Source organism: Ambystoma mexicanum, chromosome 10 (assembly GCF_040938575.1).
Source record: "Ambystoma mexicanum isolate Mex_15411 chromosome 10, UKY_AmexF1_1, whole genome shotgun sequence".
NCBI lineage: Eukaryota > Metazoa > Chordata > Amphibia > Caudata > Ambystomatidae > Ambystoma > Ambystoma mexicanum.
In genome coordinates, this window is record NC_090932.1 from 886,786,108 (window position 1) to 886,809,591 (window position 23,484).

A 23,484-nucleotide genomic window follows, 5' to 3' on the forward strand; every position below is an offset into this window, starting at 1 on the left:
TGGTAGGCAGGTGCGGCCAGATAGAGGGAGTTGGCATAGTCCAGGCAGGTGAGAATGATAACCATGATGGTTGAGACTCTGTGAGGGTAGGAGAGATAGGAGAATATTCGTCTGAGGGTACGCAGGTGGAAATGACATGTTCTGGATACAGTGTTGATGTTGTGAGAGAGCGTTATATCAGAGTCCAAGGGGTATCACAGGTTTTTCACTGAGTTGGATGCTGCTGGTAGGGGGCCTAGTGAGGATGGCCAGGTTGAGGGTTGTTGAAGAGCAAGGTTTTACTGCAGATCATGATTCTGGCTTTGCCAGGGTTCAGGAGAAGGTGGTAGGCTGTCATCCAATGGTCGACTGCTGAGAGGCAGGAGGAGAGGTCAGGGTGTGGGGAGGAAGTTGTTTTGGGGATCTTGAAAATGATCTTGGTGTTGGTGGCATAATTGTAGCAAGTGGTCATGAGAGCAGATGAGTGCAGGGAAGATGCTTAGGTGGAGGTTGGAGAGGAGGGGGAAAGGGAGGCCCCCTCTGGGACTCCTTTAGAGACAGGGCAAGTTGGGGAGGAGAAAGGGGGGAGGAGAGTGACTTCAGAAGGGTCTGAGAGCAGTGCCGGCCGCAGGTCTACCAGAGCCCTGCGCGGGTGCTCCCAGCTCACACAATGTAAAGTGCCATCATGACACGTTACATTGGGTGAGCTGACGGCGCCCTTTTGTCAGTCAATGACTTTCTATTAGTGAATGACAGAGGCGCAGCACGAAGCATGCAGCACCTCTGTCACTAACTAATGGAAAGTCTTTGACTGACAGTTTACATAACAGTGTCATGTAAAGGGTGCTGCCTGCCCACACAATGTTAAGTTTCATGATTTTGCGGCACCCTTTTATTGGTGATGCCCATGTGTGACCGCACGACTTGATCACCCATTGAGCCGGCTCTGTCTGAGAGCAAGAAAGAGATCCATCTGAGGGCAGAATCCCTGATGCCCAGGGAGTGGAGTCTGTCCATGAGGATGGAGTGGTCTATAGTGTCAAAGGCCGGGTGCGCCAGAATGGGAAGGGAGGAGTCATGCGGAGAAAGGGCGTGGGGGCAATGGATGTTGCTAATTTGGTGGTGATGGAGCAGTGTTGATCAATGGCACTATTATAGAAGTGGTCTGACAATGGACGCAACATTTAGTGAAGAACAATGGTCTAAGTATTGCCAACTGACTAAATCCATTTCTTTAAATGCTGGCCTCCATTTGATTCAATTCAAAATCCTTAATCAGCTACGTTATAGCCTAGTCAAAATGGCTAAGTTTGCTGAAAACTGTTCAGGGGAGTGCATGAAATGTGGAGACCCACGTGCAAACTCCGTCCACATGTATTGGGTATGCCCTTTCATTGCTGGGTTTTGAACGATGTGGCTGATATTATTGGGAAAATAACACAAATCCCGGTCCTCCTTACCCTTCAGAAGTACCTATTTGGAGCCATTGGGAAAGTTGCCAAAATCACTAGGAGATTGTTCAATGTATCATGCATGATCGTGAAAAAATGTACATTGCAATGTTGGAAAACATGACATGCGCCGCGTACAGACAGCTTTCTCCAGGAATTGACATTCGCGAATGAATGTGAGGAACAATATGTGTTAACACTGTCGACAACTAACTGCCCTAAAGACATATGGGCCCCCTTCAGAAGCTTCCTATGCAAAATGATATCTGATAAGGACTTTCCTTCGGTGGCATCACCATGATTGTATGCAGCCCAAATATGCTTGTAATGTTTGAATCCTACTGTGTTGTTGGAACTGTTGTTGTACTGTGTTGTTATTGACATGAGCATCAATAAATAAAGTTTTCTTTAAAAAAGTGGTCTGACAGGGCATTGTAGAGCGCTTGGGAGATGGAGGAAGCGGGGGAGGAGCAGCCTGGAATCTTGATCCTGTGGAGTTCCCTGCTTGGGCTTTGGTAGATAGCTATTTGGTTCTCATAGAAGCATTGTTTGGTTTTCCTGATTTCCATCCCATACGCTCTGGTTAGTATGGCATAACAGGCTGTTTTGGGGTGGAGGGTTTGTCCGCGTTCTTGGCGGTGCTTAAGGGTTTTGAGGGAGGGAATGAACCATTTGGGAATGGGGCCTGTCTTCTGGCAGGCATATCTAATAGGATATACAAATAACAATACAATACAATAGGAGTGAGCGGGGTAAGGGTTCTAGAGAGCCAATGGTCAAAAGGGCAATGGAGGGAGAACCTTTGTGGAGGAAGAAGATAGGGAGGGAGCATTGGAGGGAGTTGGCCAGGTCAGGGTTTATGATGACCTTGTTCCAAAGGCGTTCTGGGAGTGCTGGCTGTGGCTGGTGAGATGAGGCTATAGGGGAGGTGGGGTAGTGATATTGAAGAAGATGGCGCAGTGATCAGTCCAAATGAGCGGATGGGAAGGTAGAGTTGTTATCAAGTCGGAAGAACTGAATCCAGCATTGAGGGCGTGTCCTGCTATGTGGGTGCTGTGTGAGATCATTTGGGACATGTTGAGCGTGTCCATGTTATTAAGGAGTGGGCAGGTCATCGGGTTGAATGTGATAGCAGACCAGACGTTGAGATATCCTAGCAAGGTTAGGCGGGTGTTTAATAGAAGAATCGCTGAAACTGAGTCACTACGGTAGTCAGCAAAGTTTCCATTGTAGCAAGAGGGTCTGTAGAGGAGTAGGAAACTGTCGGTGAAGGAGGAGGTGAGTTGAAATTTCACTAGTAGTGATTCGCAGTGAGAGTTGCAAGGTTGTTTCTCAGTCTGTAAGACAGCGAGGTGTTGTTTGTAGAGGATGGCTAGTCCTCCAGCTCTGCTAGATCTCTTCTGCTTGACTATCTAGTAGCTGGAGAGGAAGACCTTGTATGCAATGGGTTCAAAGTCGTTAGAGATCGAGGTTTCGGTGATAAAGAGGATATCTAGGTTTTCGTCAGAGATAAATTAGAAAATTATGTGTTTGTTTTTGGCTACAGATCTGCCGTTGAGGATGCAAGAGAGCAGTTTGGGTGTGGAAAGGAGGGAAAGATTTGGTCAGGGGAAGGGGTTCGTATCGGGAGGGGAGGGGGGTTTATTTATTTTATTTATTTATTGTGCATTTGTAAGGTGCTTATACATCAAGAAATTGTGTTTCAAAGCGCCCACAGGGCAAAGGGGAAGGAACAGAAGGCAAATGAAATAACAATGATGAACAAAGACAGAGGCATTCATACTAGGCCTTGTGAACATTCAGAACGTTCAAGTGCAGAGAGATAGAAGGGACAAGGGAATGGGGTAAGTGCAAGAGTTTCCACAGAGGGGAAAGGGCCAGAGGGTCAGTGGCAAGGCAACAGGTAAGTGCCTGGCAGAGACCACTTGGTAAAGAGTGGTCACCTGCCAATTCAATAAGTGCTACTGTGGGACAGCAGAGGCCAGTGGGAGCCTAACGTCAGGTGCAGGGGCAGGGTGGAGCCTAAAGGCGATTGGATGGAAGGCCAGGACCCAGAAGGACACATAAGGGCCCAGGCCACCAATCCCAGCGACTTTGGGGTTTAGCAAGGGAGGGAGAGGGGGAAGGAGGAGGAGAAGAGTAGAGTCTTGAGGAGCTGACAGAATTTGAGGAGATCCGGCTCAAGGCGGAGAGGAAGGGGGAGGCTGTTCCAGAGGAGGGAGGTGGGTTTCTTTGATGGGTCCCAGAGGAGGGGTAGGGGTCAGATGAGGAGTGGGGGATGTGGGTGGTGAAGGGGGACTGGGGCTTTTGGCAAGAAGTGCCCGTGGGGGACGACTCCTTGAAGGGGAAGGGGATAAGGTATCTGATTTGAAGGGAGTGCCTGGGAAGGATTTGGAAGGAGTGGGAGAGAGGATTGCCCAGGGGGTTCCAGTGAATAGGGGTGGGTGAAAGAGGGAAACAGGGAAAGTAGGGGTTGTGTGGGGAGGGTTGAGGTAGTGGGGGATTTTGAAGGGGTGTTAAAGAGGGAGAGGATTGGGTCGTGAGTAGGGGGATCAAGGGAGGGTAAGTGAGGGGGGCAGGGTGGGGCCTGGGAGTGGGTAGAGGGTGATAGAGAAGGAGGTGTCCTATAGTGAGGGTGGCCGCTGTGTTTAGGGGAGTGTCTGATGGGACAAGGGAGGGTGACGAAAGGGGGTGAACCAGAGAAAGATGGGAAGGTTAGGGTTGAAGGATAAGAGGGGTGTGTGTGCTGAGTGTCCCTGGGGAGAGGGGTTAGGGTAGAGGGGGCCTTTGATAGAAGGGACCAGGGGGGAAGGGATCTGATTTTAGAAGCGCCATTGTGCCCCCTACTCTGTGAGTTAGTGGGCATGGTGGAGGATACTACAAGCGGCTCCAGTAAAAGAGGAGGGCTGTCAAGAGGCTGGTGGTCTGTGTGAATGTTTAGGCATGGAGAGGGTGTGAGAGATGTAGGTGCAATGTGTAGGCAGATGTCAAAACAAATGCAGTTCCTGAAAATGCAGTCCACATTTAAAAGGTATGCAGTACCTGAAAATGCAATATACATTCAAAACAGGGTAGTTTGAAGGGGTGTTAAAGAGGGAGAGGACATAGTTAGGAGTGACGGGGAGCAAGGTAGGGTCGGACTGGGACAAGAAATAGGCCTAGGCACCTTAAAGAAAAGTGGCCACCACTCGCCTCAGAAAAGTTGCCCTCAAACCATCATCCATGAATCGTGTCAATTCACGACTTTACAGAAAATGCTACAGGTGCTATCCCTGCGGCTTCCCAGTGAACAGCTAGTAGTGCACAACGTAACATTCCAGAAATCTACACAACATGCAAACTATAGCTATTCCACAATTAAATGAGAATTGCTACTATAGCATTTCTGAAAGAGCAGTGAGAAAACCAACACAGCAAGCAGAATGCATACATCCGACCACACCACACAGTTGCATTTAGGCTTGCACTTCCCCTCATCATATCATTTTCTTTCTTTTATAGTGTGCTTTCTGCTCACACCTTATTACTCCTTCTAGTAAGTGCTGTAATAGCAGGTGTTATTATTCCAATGAATGGTGGCTGGCCAATGTATGAACCACCTCTGAAATATTAAAGGCTGAATGGGCTTATGCAAGATTTGAAATTGTGACATGCAGGCTGGCTACACTGTGAGCGACAACAGCAGGTGAATACTTAAGTTGTGAGGGACCCACCCGGATACTCCAGGCAGTAGCTATGGCCCTGGCATTTGATAATGATTTGTTATTTATGTATAGCGCTTTTGCCAAAGCACTGTACATAGAACATATTTACATACGATTATTCCCAACTGAAGTTGGTACTCATTTATGAACCTCAGATTAATGAAAGGCTGAGTTGGCTTTGCCAGGATTTGAACCTGCTCCCTGCAGATCACACATAGATAAGCGCTCAACCTGCCCGTCTATATATTAGAGTCCGTCCTCCCTCCCTGCCAGTAACAGGGTCAGAGTTCTCTGAACTGGGCTTTTAGTGCTACCCACACCCGGTGAGACTTGAACACCCACTCCCTTCCACCCTTCCTAGGGATTCATTTCCAAATTCCAGGACTACGAAGAATAAGCCTGTTATCAGGAAACAGTGGCGCAGGTAGACACACACCGACTGACTGGGAGTGCCCCGGCACTTTCTCGACTAGCAGACACGTTTTGAATTACACTTTTAATCAAATGTGAATGGTTGCATACCAGCAAGTGAGCGAACAGTCCCTAGGAGTCTTTCTCCCCGTTCTTGAAGACTGGTTGGAAGAACCACACAGAGATCAAGCATCCAGTGATAATAGAGAATACAGTTACAGAGGATGCTATAACAGAGAAATAAAAACAGAGAAAAAAACATCGAACATTTAAAAACGTGGATATGGGGTGGGGTAAGGGAGCAAAACCGGCGGCAATGGGGTTGGTTTAAGCACATAGAGAAACAGGGGTTTGGGAGGAACCTCTCTCCCCCAAAAACAAATTTGCTATGTTTTCAGTGAAAAGGCATTCTCTGTTAAGTATTCTGTGTAACCTCATAGAACCGTTTGCAGGCAGTTATCACAGCAGAGAGCCTCTAGTGAGTCTTGTAGCAGCCCAGATGTGTAATAACCTTCTCTCACTCGTTTTCGATTGTTGCTAATTTCACTGTATGACAAGCTGAGAGGCTCCCTGCTTTCACAACCCCAAGTACCAGGTCCCCACACTGGAGCTGTGGACGCAGTGATGGTCACTATGAAGCAAGAGGTGCCATGTTAATTACTGAGAGGGCTGTGGAATAGCTGTTGCTGTAAACCTGAAGCTTGGCTTTCCCATTAACCATCACAGGTGAGATCCCTCTCTCCCAAAGCAGTGGAGGATGCACCGATTCATCTGAGGTAGGAGAGGCCAAGCTTCTCATGACTCTGCCAGGTGCAGGTGAAAAATATCAGCAGAGTTGGGAAAGAATCCTCTACTTTACTCAGGCTGTGGCTGCTGTGAGAAAGGCTCGACAGGTCCCGCTCAAACAATGCGAGGTAGTTGGGGCCTGAATCATCCCCCCAGGTTTATGGATTATACACTCTTCAAACACTGCATCTGTAGCTGGTGAGGCGGCTCATCCTCACGGATGAGGGTTATATGCAGATCAAACGCTCCAGCTGCTGAGGATAGCCCCAAAGCAAATTAAGAAAAAAATAAATAAATAAAGTACTCTTGCATTACATAATGCGGGTGAGTAATAACAGACCACCTCGTTAGTATGTTTTGTACCAATCCCATAGGGCATTCATTTCTGCACTCAGCCAACCAGCGAAGCAGCCCCCAGCTCTTCTGCCTCACCATTGGACACTTCAATAGCCACTAATGAAGAGGCCTGTGGTTGATCCGCGTGATCCAGCCAGTTAACAAGCATTTCGAGCATTGCAGGACAGAAATATGTTCTTACCTCCTCCTCATCTGTTCGAAAATGGAAGAGAAAGTTGACAACCCGTTTGACGAGCCATCTCTTGAGAACTGAAAGGAAGGGCCACTGAACTGAAAGAGCGTGAGTGACATTGCAAAGATGTGATTTCTTCTCGCACCCCTACTATGAAAAACAGATCAACTTCCTTGTGGCACAGGGCCTATGAATTATAAACCTCTCTTGCCAAACAATACATGGTCTTGGGAGGATAGCTCAGGGGCAACGCGCTGACGTGGAGCAACACGGGTTTGATCCCTGGTCGCGCTTAGAGACCTCTGGGTATTAAGCGCGTTATAAATAACGAATTACAATCACTCTGTGTATCAAAATGTGTTTAGGAAGCAAGTGGCAAACAAAAAACGGCCATCAAAACGGCACACACTGCAAGAACTGATGATAAAGAACTTGAAGCCTTGTATTCACACTATAGAAACACTTCCTCACTGTCCAGACTTGCTTCACAGGTTGGGCCCACATTGACCAACGTTTTAATGCAATGATTTGAGTTTCCTATGTGCATGAGCACTTGATATTTATCAGTGCAAGCAATCCTGCTCTTTTACCTCTAAAATGAGGGTGAGCTAGCAAAGAACTGTGGCTATGGCGTATACTGAGAAAGCAATCTGAATAGCTAGTCTGTCAAGGCCACATTCTGATGGTTATACTATCAGGAACAATGCTGCAACTTGGAAAGAAAGTCACAAACCTCTAGGGAACCGGAACTTAGATTATTTCCTTCCCAGTGGCATCTGAAAGGCTAATTTTAAAACAGCCAACCGCTTTCACTAGTCTTACTACTTCCTTCTTTGTTTCAGCAGAAAACATTGCTTAGTGGTAGTCAAACGTGTGAGAACAGAGGCACTGAGCTGAAGTTCTCAGGGATAATCCCTGGAGCCTTTTGCTTTTTGTCCTGATGATTAAATGATTGTCCCTCACTCCTTTATGTTATGGTATGTTGTGTTATGGTATGGAATGTTATGTTGAGGACTAGTCAGAGAAGTGGGTCCTGTTTGTGGCCTGGAGGACCGTAAGTACCTCAAAGCGAGAGTACACTAAGTGCTCTGTTTTCCCTACGCAAATAACCTTGCAAACTGGCACTCTACTGATTGATGGCTCTAGCATTTTATCAATGTTAGGGAGTACAGCCTTGTTGTCCTCTGGGAAGAAGTGTACCAGCCATCCCTCTGTCAGTTAAGTTTATTTCGGATCATGCTGTTTTTTTCTCTCCATAAAACGGGTAAACTAAATCAATAGACAGTATGTAAAAACAACCACATATTTCAAACTCATATTCATTTGTTCAGCTTCCAATAACCAACGTATCCCCCACTCGCCCAGAGAACATTCTACCATATTGTCATTAGTTAAAGTGCAATGTGAACTATAGTGCCTTTGTGATTGGGCTCACTGCTGGTTTCATAGAATTGTGGGGCCGAGTGGGGGTTTAGAAGCACTCCCTGTCCCTGTGCTCCTGTATAGTGCCTTTGTGATTGGGCTCACTGCTGGTTTCATAGAATTGTGGGGCCGAGTGGGGGTTTAGAAGCACTCCCTGCCCCTGTGCTCCTGTATAGTGCCTTTGTGATTGGGCTCACTGCTGGTTTCATAGAATTGTGGGGCCGAGTGGGGGTTTAGAAGCACTCCCTGTCCCTGTGCTCCTGTATAGTGCCTTTGTGATTGGGCTCACTGCTGGTTTCATAGAATTGTGGGGCCGAGTGGGGGTTTAGAAGCACTCCCTGCCCCTGTGCTCCTGTATAGTGCCTTTGTGATTGGGCTCACTGCTGGTTTCATAGAATTGTGGGGCCGAGTGGGGGTTTAGAAGCACTCCCTGCCCCTGTGCTCCTGTATAGTGCCTTTGTGATTGGGCTCACTGCTGGTTTCATAGAATTGTGGGGCCGAGTGGGGGTTTAGAAGCACTCCCTGCCCCTGTGCTCCTGTATAGTGCCTTTGTGATTGGGCTCACTGCTGGTTTCATAGAATTGTGGGGCCGAGTGGGGGTTTAGAAGCACTCCCTGTCCCTGTGCTCCTGTATAGTGCCTTTGTGATTGGGCTCACTGCTGGTTTCATAGAATTGTGGGGCCGAGTGGGGGTTTAGAAGCACTCCCTGCCCCTGTGCTCCTGTATAGTGCCTTTGTGATTGGGCTCACTGCTGGTTTCATAGAATTGTGGGGCCGAGTGGGGGTTTAGAAGCACTCCCTGCCCCTGTGCTCCTGTATAGTGCCTTTGTGATTGGGCTCACTGCTGGTTTCATAGAATTGTGGGGCCGAGTGGGGGTTTAGAAGCACTCCCTGCCCCTGTGCTCCTGTATAGTGCCTTTGTGATTGGGCTCACTGCTGGTTTCATAGAATTGTGGGGCCGAGTGGGGGTTTAGAAGCACTCCCTGCCCCTGTGCTCCTGTATAGTGCCTTTGTGATTGGGCTCACTGCTGGTTTCATAGAATTGTGGGGCCGAGTGGGGGTTTAGAAGCACTCCCTGCCCCTGTGCTCCTGTATAGTGCCTTTGTGATTGGGCTCACCGCTGGTTTCATAGAATTGTGGGGCCGAGTGGGGGTTTAGAAGCACTCCCTGCCCCTGTGCTCCTGTATAGTGCCTTTGTGATTGGGCTCACTGCTGGTTTCATAGAATTGTGGGGCCGAGTGGGGGTTTAGAAGCACTCCCTGTCCCTGTGCTCCTGTATAGTGCCTTTGTGATTGGGCTCACTGCTGGTTTCATAGAATTGTGGGGCCGAGTGGGGGTTTAGAAGCACTCCCTGCCCCTGTGCTCCTGTATAGTGCCTTTGTGATTGGGCTCACTGCTGGTTTCATAGAATTGTGGGGCCGAGTGGGGGTTTAGAAGCACTCCCTGCCCCTGTGCTCCTGTATAGTGCCTTTGTGATTGGGCTCACTGCTGGTTTCATAGAATTGTGGGGCCGAGTGGGGGTTTAGAAGCACTCCCTGCCCCTGTGCTCCTGTATAGTGCCTTTGTGATTGGGCTCACTGCTGGTTTCATAGAATTGTGGGGCCGAGTGGGGGTTTAGAAGCACTCCCTGCCCCTGTGCTCCTGTATAGTGCCTTTGTGATTGGGCTCACCGCTGGTTTCATAGAATTGTGGGGCCGAGTGGGGGTTTAGAAGCACTCCCTGTCCCTGTGCTCCTGCACAGCAGTAGTCCTTTTTATCACACTTGCGTTACCCCAATATCATCACCTTTGATTCATCCACATTAATTGCAATCTGGTGCTTCAAGGAGAAACTCACCAAAGCGGCCATTATTTTTTATCAAATCCATCTCAATTTTTTGCAAGGACGCCTTCATCGTCCGAAAACAACAGAAGCCATTTGGCCCATTTTTCAGTCTTTGATACATCCAGGTAGACTCCCCTTCAAGATGATGCTAGCTATTAATAAACAGGATAAAAAGCATCAGGGCCTAGACACAACACCGCCTTAGCCCCTAGCAACCTGGAATGGCTTGCTATGTTGTCCTGCTATCCCCGTGTAAAATCAAATGCAGGCCTCTGCAAGAGTGAATGCGATACTGATGTGCACACATATGGCTATATCTTTGCCCACCCAGACATTATAAGACTGCAGAGGTCATGACCAGATAAGACCAGTTTGAATGCATGTTGGGCTTGAATGTGGCAGCCCACACTTATTGGGTGGCTGTTAAAGCAGTTGAATGACTAGGCTTTCTCATTAGGGCTACGGGGTGTACCCTGTCCATAGTTCACCATAAAAGTGTAGCCTTCTGAGGTTATTTTTGTAGAGGATTTGGGAGCGTATGTGTGGTCTGAGGTAAGGATTGGATGTGAGGACGCCCTCCTGGAACCCGTAACCTTCCTGATAGTAAAGCTCTTTTGAAGACCTTTGGGAACCCAACACACAGCTAATGGTAGGGCCAGAGGAATGCTCACTCGCTTAACCTGGCAGGGACCAGCCTTGTTGCAAATCATGGCATCTGTGTCTTACCAAAGCCATGCAGGACCCGTTGACTGCGCTGCTTTTGACCACAAAGGGGCAAGACCACCTGCCTGGTGAATGAACCTGAATATCTGCAGTTACCGTATCACAATGGACCTTGAACACACGAGGCAGCCGGGGTGCCCCCTCTGTGAGTTTGCTACCTTAGCTGAAGTGCCCTCAATAGCATCCTCCCATGCCATCTGCCAATGGATCTATGTCTCCCTCTGGCTTGACTTGTCTGACCAGCTTTAGGAGATCCACTTCTCTTCTCTGCCTTCAACTACTCATTTGCCCTGAAGATCCACCTGCATCTGTATCTCTATAGGAGACAAAGGACACACTGACCTGCAAGCCTGAAGTCTCTGAATCTAACTGAGGTGGGACATCTGACAGCTCCTTCCAGAGCCACCCTAAAATGACGGGACATGAACATTGCTGACTGAGAGCTGCATATGAGCTCCAAAACCTGCCTGTGGCCAGATGTTTCTCACAGGGGGCCCATAAGAGGCTTGCAAGGGCCCAGGCACCTTAAAATCAGACAGTAGCCAGAAACCCTCATCACTTACCCACCCTATACCGTAAATGTTAACTGACTCAGCATCAGAGCCACCTAATGAGCCTGTGTGGCAGTGCCCAACTACTAACCCATATCCTGAGGCAGCACTTCCTTGAAGTTGGGTGTCCAGTGTGGTCTAGACTCTATTTTAGGCACCTGCAAGGAACTCATGGTGGCAACAGTAAACACAGACGCAAGTGATCACGATTCAAGGGTGTTTATTGAAAGATTAGTGCGGGTGGAAAAACACCTAAGCTAAACCTAAATCTAAGATAGGAGCAAGCGTCAACCAACAAATAAAAATAAGGCAGCCTAGTGGAGTTGTGTCAAATAAACGGGCCTATATTAAGAAAAACCTATTGCCAATCCTTACGCTAAATACAAATGAAGTGTGGGATAGGGTTTCAATAAAGAAAGAAGTGTTCTCAAATAATAAATCAAGATGTGATTGCTAGGGTTTCCCTTCCCCACTTTTGAAGCATGGGATAAGGTGGGTCTCCTGAGCACAGCACACGCTCAAGCTTTCCCCAGTACAAGCCGACAGTTCCGCTCCAGCTATCAGGTTCTCCGATGGTTAAAGTCACTTGGTGACAACACAAAGTCTCTTGCCTTCGAGGCCTGATATTTGTGACAAACAAACACACAGTTCTGCTTCACTTATGGGTTTGGGTGATGACTTCACCCCTAGGTCCCCCTCTTCCGGGCACAGACCTCTCACAGTCGTACTCAACACTCAAAAAGTTATTTTCTCAAGGAACTATGGGTACTGGATTTTCACCCCTAGGTCTCTGTCGGCTGGGCTCGGATCCCAAATGACAAGCGGGAGACTTTACTTCTCCTTGCCGTGCATTTTCTTTTTTCAGCATTCTCAATGTCCTTTTGAAGAAATCTTTGGGGTATATCCCTACTAGTCGGCCTCCCTTTTCCAGGTTCACTCTCACCAACCTTTCTGATATACAGTTCATACATTCGATATTCCAAGCAGGATCCACTTCCCTCTCGCTTGATGATCATCTGCTGGTCAAAGACTTTCGACGGTACAGTGGATTTTGCATGACACCTGTATGACCACTTTGACCTTTCGTCTCTCGGGTTTCTCAAAAGGCTTTCTGGTATCTGTAGTTTCACAACAGGGTAATCACCACCAGCATTCACCCACGTGGTGCCTACCTCTGCTCTGCTGGTTTTCCCCGTTCTCTTAACAGTTCTTTTGTATTCAAAGTTCAAATAGCCTCTCGCTACTTGTATTCAGCACAATTCTGTTTTGTTATTGGTTCTCCCCGTTGACTCACCGATTGTGATACATGGCGTTGCTTTCTCACCTGTAGACTAAAGGCCGGTACCATGGGGCCATATGTCCCTACTCGGCTTGGCTGTCACTGGAGGAGGCTCCCGGGTACCGTAGACCTCTGCTGCAACACACGCAGGCTATTGTTCCTGGCCTTACGATTCCTTCTCTTGAGGCTTCACCGGTCTCTGTCAATAAGGGCAAGGTCACATCTCGCCCTGGTATCCTCTCTATTCGTAGCGTCTTTCACCTTCTCTTGAACTGCCGGAGAGAATTGGCTCTCACGTCCTGCAGTCGGCCTTGCTCATACTGTGCTGTTGTGCTCCACCTTCTATCCCCTTGGGGAAGGGAAAGGGCCTTCAGGTGTGTGCGATTATGGTCAATTGCCTGACTTTGCCTGACCCTTGTATGGGACATTTCAGGTAAATAGCTCTGGTGTTAGTCTGTTGTCTTTTGTGCTGTGTGAAAGTGTTTGTGTGAGAAAAGGGGGGGTTGGAGAGGTTAAATGTCTTGTATAGTAGGATAGGGAAGAGAGTTTGACATAAGGGGAATACCGCGTCTCACCCATCGGTGTTCCCGTTCCACTCCCTGAGGACCCCCCATCCAGGTGATCCTCCCACACTAGTCCACCCCCAGGAACAGGATCCAATAGTGATGGCTGTGTCCTGGTCACCTGGCTGGCAGATCCCCGGGGGCTAGATTGGGAGCCACCTTCAGGTTTCTCACACACCCTTCCTCTATGCGAGATGGATATATCTATTCTTTGTCCAGGTTCTGATTTGTTCAGACCTGGAAGAGGATAGGGATGAGAAGTATCCATGAACTCTCGCATATCCCATGGTTTGTTATTGGTTGGTTTGCGTAAAGGTCCAGAGGTTTTACTGGTCCGTTTACAGAAACCTATAAAATTAGTTTAAAAGGTTGTTCTTGGCTTCATAGATTCTGCCTTCTGCTAGTCCCATATTGGGGAACTTTGGGAGTAGTAGTCAGCGTGCCAGTTATCCTGGAGTAGACAATCTCCAAATGGAGGTGGATTTTCCTGCAAGAGATTGAAGAAGGTCGGGAAGTCTCGTCCCAGAAAGATTTCTTCAGGGAGCCTAGGTATTATGGCTGATAACATTTCATAAGATTCGCCCCGGATGTTAATATGTACAGGTATCTTGGGGTATATCTCGTTATCACCATGCACACAGGTGACTCTAACTAGGGCTGCATTTTCTAGGTCCTTGGCTGGGAGGCTGCTTCAGAGGGAGGCACCAGCCGAGCTGAGAGACCTACCCCTACTCTCAGCCTGGAGAAGCGTCTGACCCTCAGAGAGTCTGAGGTAGATGAGCGGAGGGCTCGAGAAGAAAGGTGGTTAAAGTGCTTAGGAAGAGAGAGTTGGATGTAGTGTGGTCCCCGGCCCCAGAAAGCCTTGTGGACAGTGCAGAGGGTCCTGAACTTGATCCTTGCAGCCACTGGGAGCCAGTGGAGAGATTTCAGGGCTAGAGAGATACGCTCCCTGGGCTTGAGGCCAAGGACACGTCTTGTAGTCCTGTTCTGGATTAGTTGCAGAGGCGAAGCGTAGAGGCAGGCAGGTTTAGAAAAAGGTTGATGTAGTAGGCCATCCTAGAGAGAACCAGGGCTCTGGAGACAGTGAGCTTCTGGAGAAAAGTGAGAAAGGCAAGAATACCTCTGAGGAGATGCAGCTGGTAGTGAGACTATGTAGAGACGTCCATGATGTGAGCAGAGAAGGAGAGTCTGGAGTCGAAGATGAAGGTTTTATGCTGTGCAGGTAGAGGGCCCAAGGAGGGCGGCCAGAGTGAAAGAGGAAAAGCGGGAGCAGGGGTCCCAATTAGAAGGATTTGAGTCTTACTGGCATTCAGGCAGGCAGAGATTGTTAGAGGAACACCATTCCTGAATTGCGGATAGACAATCAGGAATGAGCGGAAGAGGAGAGGAGGCCGAGGGGAGCCTGAAAGAGAGAAAAGTGTCATGCGCACAACACTGAAAGTTAGGAGAGAAGGTAGAGATGAGATGGGCCAGATGTGCCAAGTAAAGGTTGAAGAGCCAGGGTGAGAGGTTAGAGCCCTAGGGAACACCACATGTGGAGAGAGAGATGGTGGAGAGAAAGTACCCCAGTTGAACCTGGGAGGGTCGATCACAGAGGAAGGAGGTAAACCAGACTGGGGTCTGATCCGTGATGGCCAGGTTGTCTCAGAGCTTTTAATGTGACCTTCCCCTTATTTCTACTGTAGTCCCTGAACTCTCGGGGGACATTTCAAAGAGATAGACAGTCCTATCTGGTCTCTCTAAATGATTCTGTATTCTTCGTACTGCACATGGCAGCCCTGCAGATTTACTGGAAAATTGAGAGGTAGTGGTGTGGGGTTATTCATCCAGTGTGTGAGTAGATGTTTTAGGTGATAACTGGGGAAGTGACGGGACTGAGGGAAGTGCCTGGTTTTCTCGTGCCACCAGGGGATAATAGATAGGCAAGGGTACTCATCATTGGTGGGGAGTACACTAATGGGTTTAAAGGTTGAGTGAATAATATGTCTGTGCGTGACTCTAAAATGGATCCAATATAATAGGTCAGATATATAGTATAAGGAAGTTCTTGGCTGCAGTTGCCTAACTGTTACTGATATTCACTTAGTCGGTCCAAGGAGTAAGGATACAGGTGCAAAATAGTTAGGTAGAGTTCCGCGCCAATGGTAATTATATTCAGTTACGGGAATATATATCCAAATAAGATTTATTAGTTGAGAAACTATAGTCCTTTGGTACATACATGGTGTCTGAAGTCATCCAAGGCTATTTACAACCGTCCTAAGCCAACATTATCCAAATTGTGTCACATGCTAATGTTTCTCCCGTTACTGAGTTTTGTCAAGGCGTAGCAAAAAATCCAAACAATATAAAACCAATTGACCTATCCTAAGAGTACAGGTTGATATGTCCTTGTATGTCCCAAATGGTGTGTTTTTACACAAGTTGTTAATGTGTTGTCATATTAGTTACACATTAGTAAGTGCTATCCATCCACATGTTATGTTACAGAGTCAATTTACAGTAGGCCATTGCCCATAATTTAAGAAACCTCAGTAGTATCTTCAAGGATCGTTGAAATGCTGGATTGTGGTAGCACAAATATAGCACTGGTCTCAATTCTTTAAACAGGTTATCTTAATTTATCCAAATATAAAGCTTCCAGTGTTCATGCTTAGCACTTCAATCGTAATTCTGTTTGAATGTCCTTGTATTTAAATCATTTTAGGTTGCTGTCTGGCTTCTTTCAGGATGACGGTGCTCCTCGTGTACACTAATGGGTGTGAGGACCAGGTAAAGAGTATGCTCATTTTTATCATTATTCTTTTTTATCATGCTACATTTTCTCTAATTTGATCTTCTCTTGCTTGTGCTTTTGCAAGAGTGACTCCCCTTCATGTGATGCTTCTTTAGACCAAAGTGCAAAGGTTGACCATTCCTTTGTGTGAGTTTCATATCCTTTAGAGTCCGGTAGGACACAGACAGAATTTAATTACCCCGTGATGGTGGGAATTCTTTGATACCCTGTCTGGCAGCAGTAAATTCATGCTGCTTAACAACAAATTGAACTGATTCTATGTCATAGGCGGCTGGCTTCCATTTTGCCTGCAGGGGTGTCAGCTGGGTACTGATCATAGCATATATGAGACTGGGTATCACCCATTTGTTTTTTAAAGAAATAAACTGGAGAAAATCACCCCAGAGAAAACAAAGAAAAAAAGGGTAGCCACAATGGCCAGGAGACAACACAGGGAGAGGTGTTGCGTCCAGACAAGACACCAGTGGTCGAAGTGAGCGGGAGCGGTCGGGAGCGGTGCTCCTCTACTTTTTAAAATTACCTTTTACAGCTCCTATACTTTTATTTTAAAAAGAGACCATTGCGGAATGGTTTCGTTTTAAAATAAAAGTGTAGGAAGAAGTTGAAACGTGCACTTTCAGTGCACTGCACTGAACATTCCCTTAAACAGCAGGTGCAAGTGTTTGGGTGTGTGTATTGTGTGTGGGAGGGGACGTGGTGATGGGGTTTGTGGGGAGTGGATGCAGGCCAGCAGGGAACATAGTTCCACTACTTCTTTTCGTACACTTCGACCACTGCAAGACACCAAAAACAATAAAATCCAAGAACATGATTAACTGATAGAAGTGAGAGTATGTGCGCTGTGTTTCTTTAGAGAGGATGGCAGAGTTTTAAAATGGCAAGTACAATGGCAGTGGGTTAAAATGGCAAGTACAATGGCAGCGGGGGAAGGAGCTGAACACATTCATCCCGGCATCGCTGCACCAATCTGTAGGGACCAATTCTTCACATCTCAGACTATCACTTTTAGAAGGGAGTTTTGGAGAATTGGCACAACAAAATAAACGACCACTGTCTTGTTTCAGAATTATATGCAAATGTTTATTGTCCCAGCTGCTTTAATTGTTCAAAACCACAAACAAAAATATGCAAGAACAAGCAATAATGATACATATTTCACCACAATGTTCTCCTTTCTTTAATCATGTACATTCCTGGACACAGCTTCAAAGTTGAGTTGAGTCAATTGTTGCGTGCAACTATGTATCTAGTGGAAAGTTTGGATGGCTTTGTTCCCAGGACATAGCGTACCCTGCTTGATGCAGAGAAGCCTCTCTGTCTTATCTCCAAACTAGCAAACAATGCCTGACCATAGTTCACAAGCGACCTCGCATGATTTCTTCCCTGAGAGCTTGTTATGTGCACTGTGCCCATCCGTTTCCAGCATGAAGACTTTTCTTTCTAATGTAAGTGTATTCCTCCAGCTTGGAAGCAAGATAAAATGGCTGAGCCTATGCTATAATGTTAAAGACAAAATGGCACCTGACACCGATGCCAGACTCTTCCAGTGTTGCTGAAATGAAACAGCCAGTACCAGAAGGTGAGGGTGCGGCCCTCGATCAGCCCATATGCTCATGTGCTGAACCAGAATCCACCGCTTCTGAACCTCTTCCACACAGTGAGGTCCCTGTGGGAGCTATTGCTAAGGCTTCTTCATCAGGCGGTCGAGGTTCTGGAAGAAATGACCCCGATTCTGACCTTGCTGTTGGCATACCATCTTTGGTGTCTTACCCCCCTGGACCTCACAATGCAACCTCCAAAATGTATGTTTTGCGATCCCTTGGGTGAGCTCCTGAGAGTCAATTGCTCTGAACAAGGTGGCAACTGGCCAAATCACTCGCCCCAGGATTTGTCCCCTCAACAACGATGAATCCCCTGAGGTGGTGGTGCACCGGCAGAGAGGAGAGGCCTCTACTGTTGATTCAATGATACCTGCATGCTATGGCACCTGTTGGTATCATCTGTTTGTCATTGTTTGTGTTACAATGGCCCTCATATTCACATGGCTCTGGTACTTGGGATCCTGGTAGTTTGGACTTTTTGCTGGAACTTTCAATCATAAGCTGTGGACTAAGGAATACTTTGCTCAGTAGCTGATTCCTGATGGAACGTATGAGCATTGATATGTACTTTGTTGCAACTTCACTGAGCTTATAAACTTTGACCTGGAAGATTTGGTCTAGGGAACTTATTTTACTTGTGTGTTGCACCTTACCTGGCCTGATGAGTTAGATAGGAAGTTGCCTTCAAGCCACAAACCTTTGTGCTGGTGTCACAACCCCATTCCTGAACTTGGACATTCAAGAATTGGAACTCGTATACGCTATGTCTGGTTATATTTCTGTCACCATTGTTAGTGTCGGAATATTGATATATTATTGCTTCACCACGACTGATGCTTTTCACATCACCTGTCATGAAAATGACTTTACCTCTGCACACCCACGGGTTCACATGGAATACACTTGCATCTCTCCTGGCAATTTGCATGCAATTTCAGTTTTACCAACTGTTGGGTCTGTGCCCATTTTCCCACATTACTTATCATCCAGGTTCTCTATCACACCCATCCCATTCAGTGGTGGGATGTCTGTTTGGATGTCAAGTTTGTTACCCAGTCCCAAAGCCCAGCACGCTGTAGGGATGCTCATTCTCACTTGGGCTTTACCGGTCCTCTGAATTTTCCCACCCCAGAACAAGTACGCACTAAGCCAGCAGCACTCCACCTTTCCCGCCGGCAATTGGTCTTATATGCTGCCCTAACCCAGGTCCTCTCTTCATGGGAACTAGCAAATGCCGTTATCATCTGTCTACCAATTCCAGTGTAGTGATCAATAATGTTACATTTGCCTTTGCCCATGATTTTTCATTTTCCCAGTCTGGGTACGCTACCTATTGCAGAACCTTTTTCATATGTGGGGCCAAAGCATATCCCTGACTACCCATTATTTGGGAAGGGTGTTGTTACATTGGGTATATCCTACCCACAGTGCATCATACTCCCACCTTTCCAGCCTAGTCCTGTCTCAGAAGAAGTACTGCCTTGAAAACCCTAGTTGTCCTGTCTGTTGATGGTTTGTGAGTGTCTCTATTATCGGGTAAAGTATGTGGAACTGAATGGATTAAGCATCAATCCTGCAAAATCAGAAATCTTACCCTCCAAAACATGAGGGGGAGAAAGGGTTACACCAACAAGAAGTTTCAGTGGCACCTGGGGAAGGAAACCCTAACTTGTGTTAATCACACTAAATAGCTTGGGTGGTGGGTTAACCCAAATATCAATGACGTGGCTTGGGTAGAAAAAATCAAAGCCAAATGCAAACAACTAACAGCACAGGGTGCCCTGATAACTAAATAACAAAGAAAATGAGGCAAATTCTCGTTGAAACCTATAATTGACTTGTACAGGCAAAAAATGGTGCCTGCGCTGATTCATGGAGCAGAATGTGCAATAGGATGGCCTCCTTCACTATGGACAACTCTCAAAAAACAGCTTTTGGCGTGAAGTGTTGTGGTTACCGAAAGGTGTTCCGACCGCTTGCATCAGATATGAGTTGGGTCTCACATCAATAAATGCTAGAGTGACATGAAACATGTTGACGCTCTATCGAAAGATGATACTGAAAGATGGCCCTCCTCAATTTGATATTCTGTATGAGGCAAGAAGGAAACTATTCTTTCCCAATGGGCTGAACGCTGTGACAAAATCTTGTGAGCTCTTAACATCAATAAAAACACCCTGCAAATGAATCCTAACTTGGTCCAAAAAACCTCTGGTTGCAAGACTGGATAGACACCAGAGATCAGAGACTCCAACACAAACTAATGCAATATGCTGCAAGTAAGGCTAAAGACTTAAATAAGATTCCTAGTTATATGGAGAAATTCCCTAAGAGATATTGTAGGACCTTACTTTTCAAATTTCGACTCAATCTATTTCAAACCAAAGAGGTTCTCAGTCTGTGGAAAAATAACTCGATAAAGGACATTAAATGCAGTTTTTGCAATGATGCAGAGGAAAATATGAAGCACCTGATTCTATTCTGCCCTGCACTAAGATCCCTGAGTACCAAACATCTGGGATTCTTTATAGCAGAAAGTCTTTCCATGAGTGGTGAAGACTGGCAGTCGGTATGCTTTGCATTGACGTTTTTCATGGAGCAACTAGTCAATCTGTTAGCACATGAAGTTAAGATCACTGTAAACTAATGGAAGCTGACATAAGTCGTGCAAAAAGCGTGAATAAAGTCCTCTCTTAAAGACTATGAGAATTATGAACCTTGATTTCAAACAACCCCGTCAAATGATGTGTATGGTTGTGAGATAATATGAAATGTATTTTAAAGGTTTGTAACAAACCAAATAAAACCTGGAGAAAAAAAATATTATCGGGTATGCAACACCTGTCCTGAAGTCTCTCAAACTGTCCAAATGCTTTACTGTCATGCTACAGATGAAATAATATGCTATGACATTCCAGGGTGTGATGTATTTTCACCTAGAGATGTATGTAATGAGACTGGAGTGAAGATCTCATGGGAGAGGACTGTGGGGGAAAGTTTGGAATTGAAAATGGTATGTACTCCCCTTGCACAATACTACATTATAATATTGTAGAGATACTGCAAACTGCCATGTTTAAACAACTGTTTCTTGTGCAAAGTGAGGTTTTAGGCTTTTTATATGCATTTAGCGATGAAGGCCCGTCACCTAGTGTGTAGCTATGCTCACCTTCACATCTCTCGCTTCTGATGTGTTTCCCTTTTGGCATATGTAAGTGTGTTTTAGTCTCCCGCTTTCTTAGGAAAAGCAGCATTAGCAGACAGAAGTCATACTGTAAGCATGCATGTCTGCCTCAGAGCATGTGTGAATCTTTGAGTACATTCAACTTCACTAAATGCATCACGTAATGCTGTCCTCCCTGACAACACTAGCATGCAAGAACACAGCTGACATCAAAGAAGTGTACAGTGGGGCTTTGTTCCCTGCTTGCAACATTGTTTCAGAATGATTGCTTCCCCTGTCTGGAACACCCCTTCCATTGAAAGGCATGTGAGAAAAGTGCACTTGCACCAAAGTCTCATACTATTGTTGGTTTGTTTTGTCCTGTTGTTCACTTTCTATTAAATCATTGTTCACCAATCCACTGGAATAGACAGTGGCCAATTTTCCACAACACAGCATAGGATGGTTCCGCGTGACACAATAGGGATATCTCCATTGAAAGTTTGAGGTGAAGTAAGTCTAACACAAAGTTATGTTCAGGATGGTTGAAGAGAGCTGGCGTAGTTGAAGTAAATGAAAGTGAGATGAGGGAGTTCACATAAAAAAGGTATGACAAGTTGAATTGTGTAAGGGTCATGCACATGCCTCTGGGAACCTTGGTGAGAATACAATTGGGGAGAAGTGTGCAGGAAGGTCTGCCTAAGTATCCAAGAGAGATGGCAGTGGGAGAGGATTTGGGAAATTCTGTGACACTGGAAAAAGGGGAGATTTGGAACAAAGAGAGGGTAGGGAAGGTAACAGGAGTTTGCGGGAATGAGAAGTGGAACATCGGGGGTACAAGTAAGGTGTAAAATCAATGCAGTAAGTAAGGAGGGGTGTTTATATGAGAATTGTATACATGTAAAATGTATTAATTAATACAGCTTCATCATTGTTGTTCATTGGAATCAGAAGGAGAACATTCCAGTGTTGTGTAGAATGTTCAAGTAGAATGTTTTAGTGTTCAAAAAGAAGGAAGAGGATTTGGAGAGATGAGGAGGACTTGGAGAGATGAAGGGACTGAGAGCTGTTGTGGCTGGGGCTGCTATAAGCTATGAACTTGCAATAAATATGTTTTATGACTTACTGGCCTTTGGAATTTAATACATTGCTGGTAATCTGGGGCTGGTTCCTGGTACAGCACAATATTTACACCTGGTTGCAAACAGTAGTTATCAATCAGTACATGGCTTCCTAAATGTAGTGTAGCTTTGTTATGTTACTTGATATTTGTATAGCACCTTACTGCCATTTGTTACGGCATTGAAGCACTTTGGGGTGAATAGACATGAAATAAAAGAGCATTACATTGTATGCAAATAGTATTTATGGTTTCCAAGGACTGTTCAATTATGGTAAAAATACAAGTTCAGAACAGTAAAAAGGCATGAACTTACCAGCTACGGAAGTAGCCTTTTGAATGGGAAGGGGGCTTACCTGATAGCCGCAGTTATTTGCACTAGGCTGGAGAATACCCTGAATAATCGTGTTCCAAGTTAATAAAAAATTGATAATAAAGAAAGGCCACAGGTAAGTTGCTGCTATATATAATGTTGCGGAATCTTTTTTAGATAACCCCCCCCCCCCCCCCCCGACCCCAGTAATATACAGATTCTAATGTGTTGCAGAAGCAAGATCTCTTGTATTACATTTAGCAAAAGGCCAAGCATTAAAGAGGATGACATCGCATGGCCATGGTAAAGGAATAAAATAGCTGTCTATGGCATCCCATATATAATCATCCAGCGCAGCCTAACAGCCCATGTAATAGAAGGCACATGCCACATGTGGAGCTGCCCTTGAGCTTACATGTTCCTGCCTTCCAAAACGATTGACTTTGCCAATAATTATTTTTAATTTGCTGCGTTTGCTTTCTCAGGGTACCTCTCTGCCGTCCAGGGGGGGCATTTTGCACTCAAAAGGAATGTTCAGATCCCTGCATAAGTGGACTGTGCCCTGCGCTCATACATTGGTAGGCAGATCTCTGAAATGCATGCACATGTTAGGCTGCTTTATTGTCTACTGGAACTGGAAGGCCAGTGAACTGAAGCAAATCCCCACAGAATGGTCACTGTAAAAGGCCTCTCCTGTGGCAGATTAGCTAGCGCTTTTCAAATAACACATTACTACATAACGCCTGATCTGTGTCTTTGTTAGCTGTGCTGCAGCTGGTTGCACGAGAGCAGGGGCGCAGAGTACAGGGGGCTCCGGGGCCGAGCCCCCCCCCCCCGCGCAAAATCAAGTCGGTACTGACCCCCCCCCGCCCCCCCGGCCGGAGAGAAGTGATGCAGCATTGATGGCCCTTTCCATCGATACTGCATCACTTCTCTCCGGCCGGGTATAATCGCGAAAATGTCCGATAAAGCCCTCCCCTCTAGGACTCATATTGGTGTATGGTCTGGAGGGGAGGGCTTAGGGCAGCCGTATTCAAACTGTGGGGCGCGCCCCTCTGGTGGGCCGCAGCCTCATGCCCAGGGGGGCGCACATCCACAGTTTGAAAACAAAAAAAAGAGGCTAAATTACCAAAGGATTGGGCTGTTGCTTCATCAACAAGCAGCAGCCCGATCCACGGACCCTGCCACACATGCTTAGTGCGACAGGGGCCGGGCCTTTGTGAGGCCTGGGGCACCATTAACAGCCTATTTATGAAGACAAAAGAAGGT

General features: G+C 46.5%; 1 protein-coding gene across 2 annotated transcripts in view; it reads left to right on the forward strand.

Moving 5' to 3' along the window:
• The window catches only part of PIGZ (phosphatidylinositol glycan anchor biosynthesis class Z), a 131,854-nt gene that overhangs the window by 10,001 nt on the left and 98,369 nt on the right, over window positions 1-23,484 (forward strand). The window contains exon 2 of one of the 2 annotated variants that reach the window (XM_069618619.1): window positions 15,929-15,993. The exons of the other annotated variant lie outside the window; for it this stretch is intronic. Within the exon in view, the coding sequence (XP_069474720.1) occupies window positions 15,977-15,993 (17 nt within the window). The 5' untranslated portion in view covers window positions 15,929-15,976. The remainder of the gene's footprint in view (window positions 1-15,928; window positions 15,994-23,484) is intronic. 2 annotated transcript variants of the gene reach the window in all.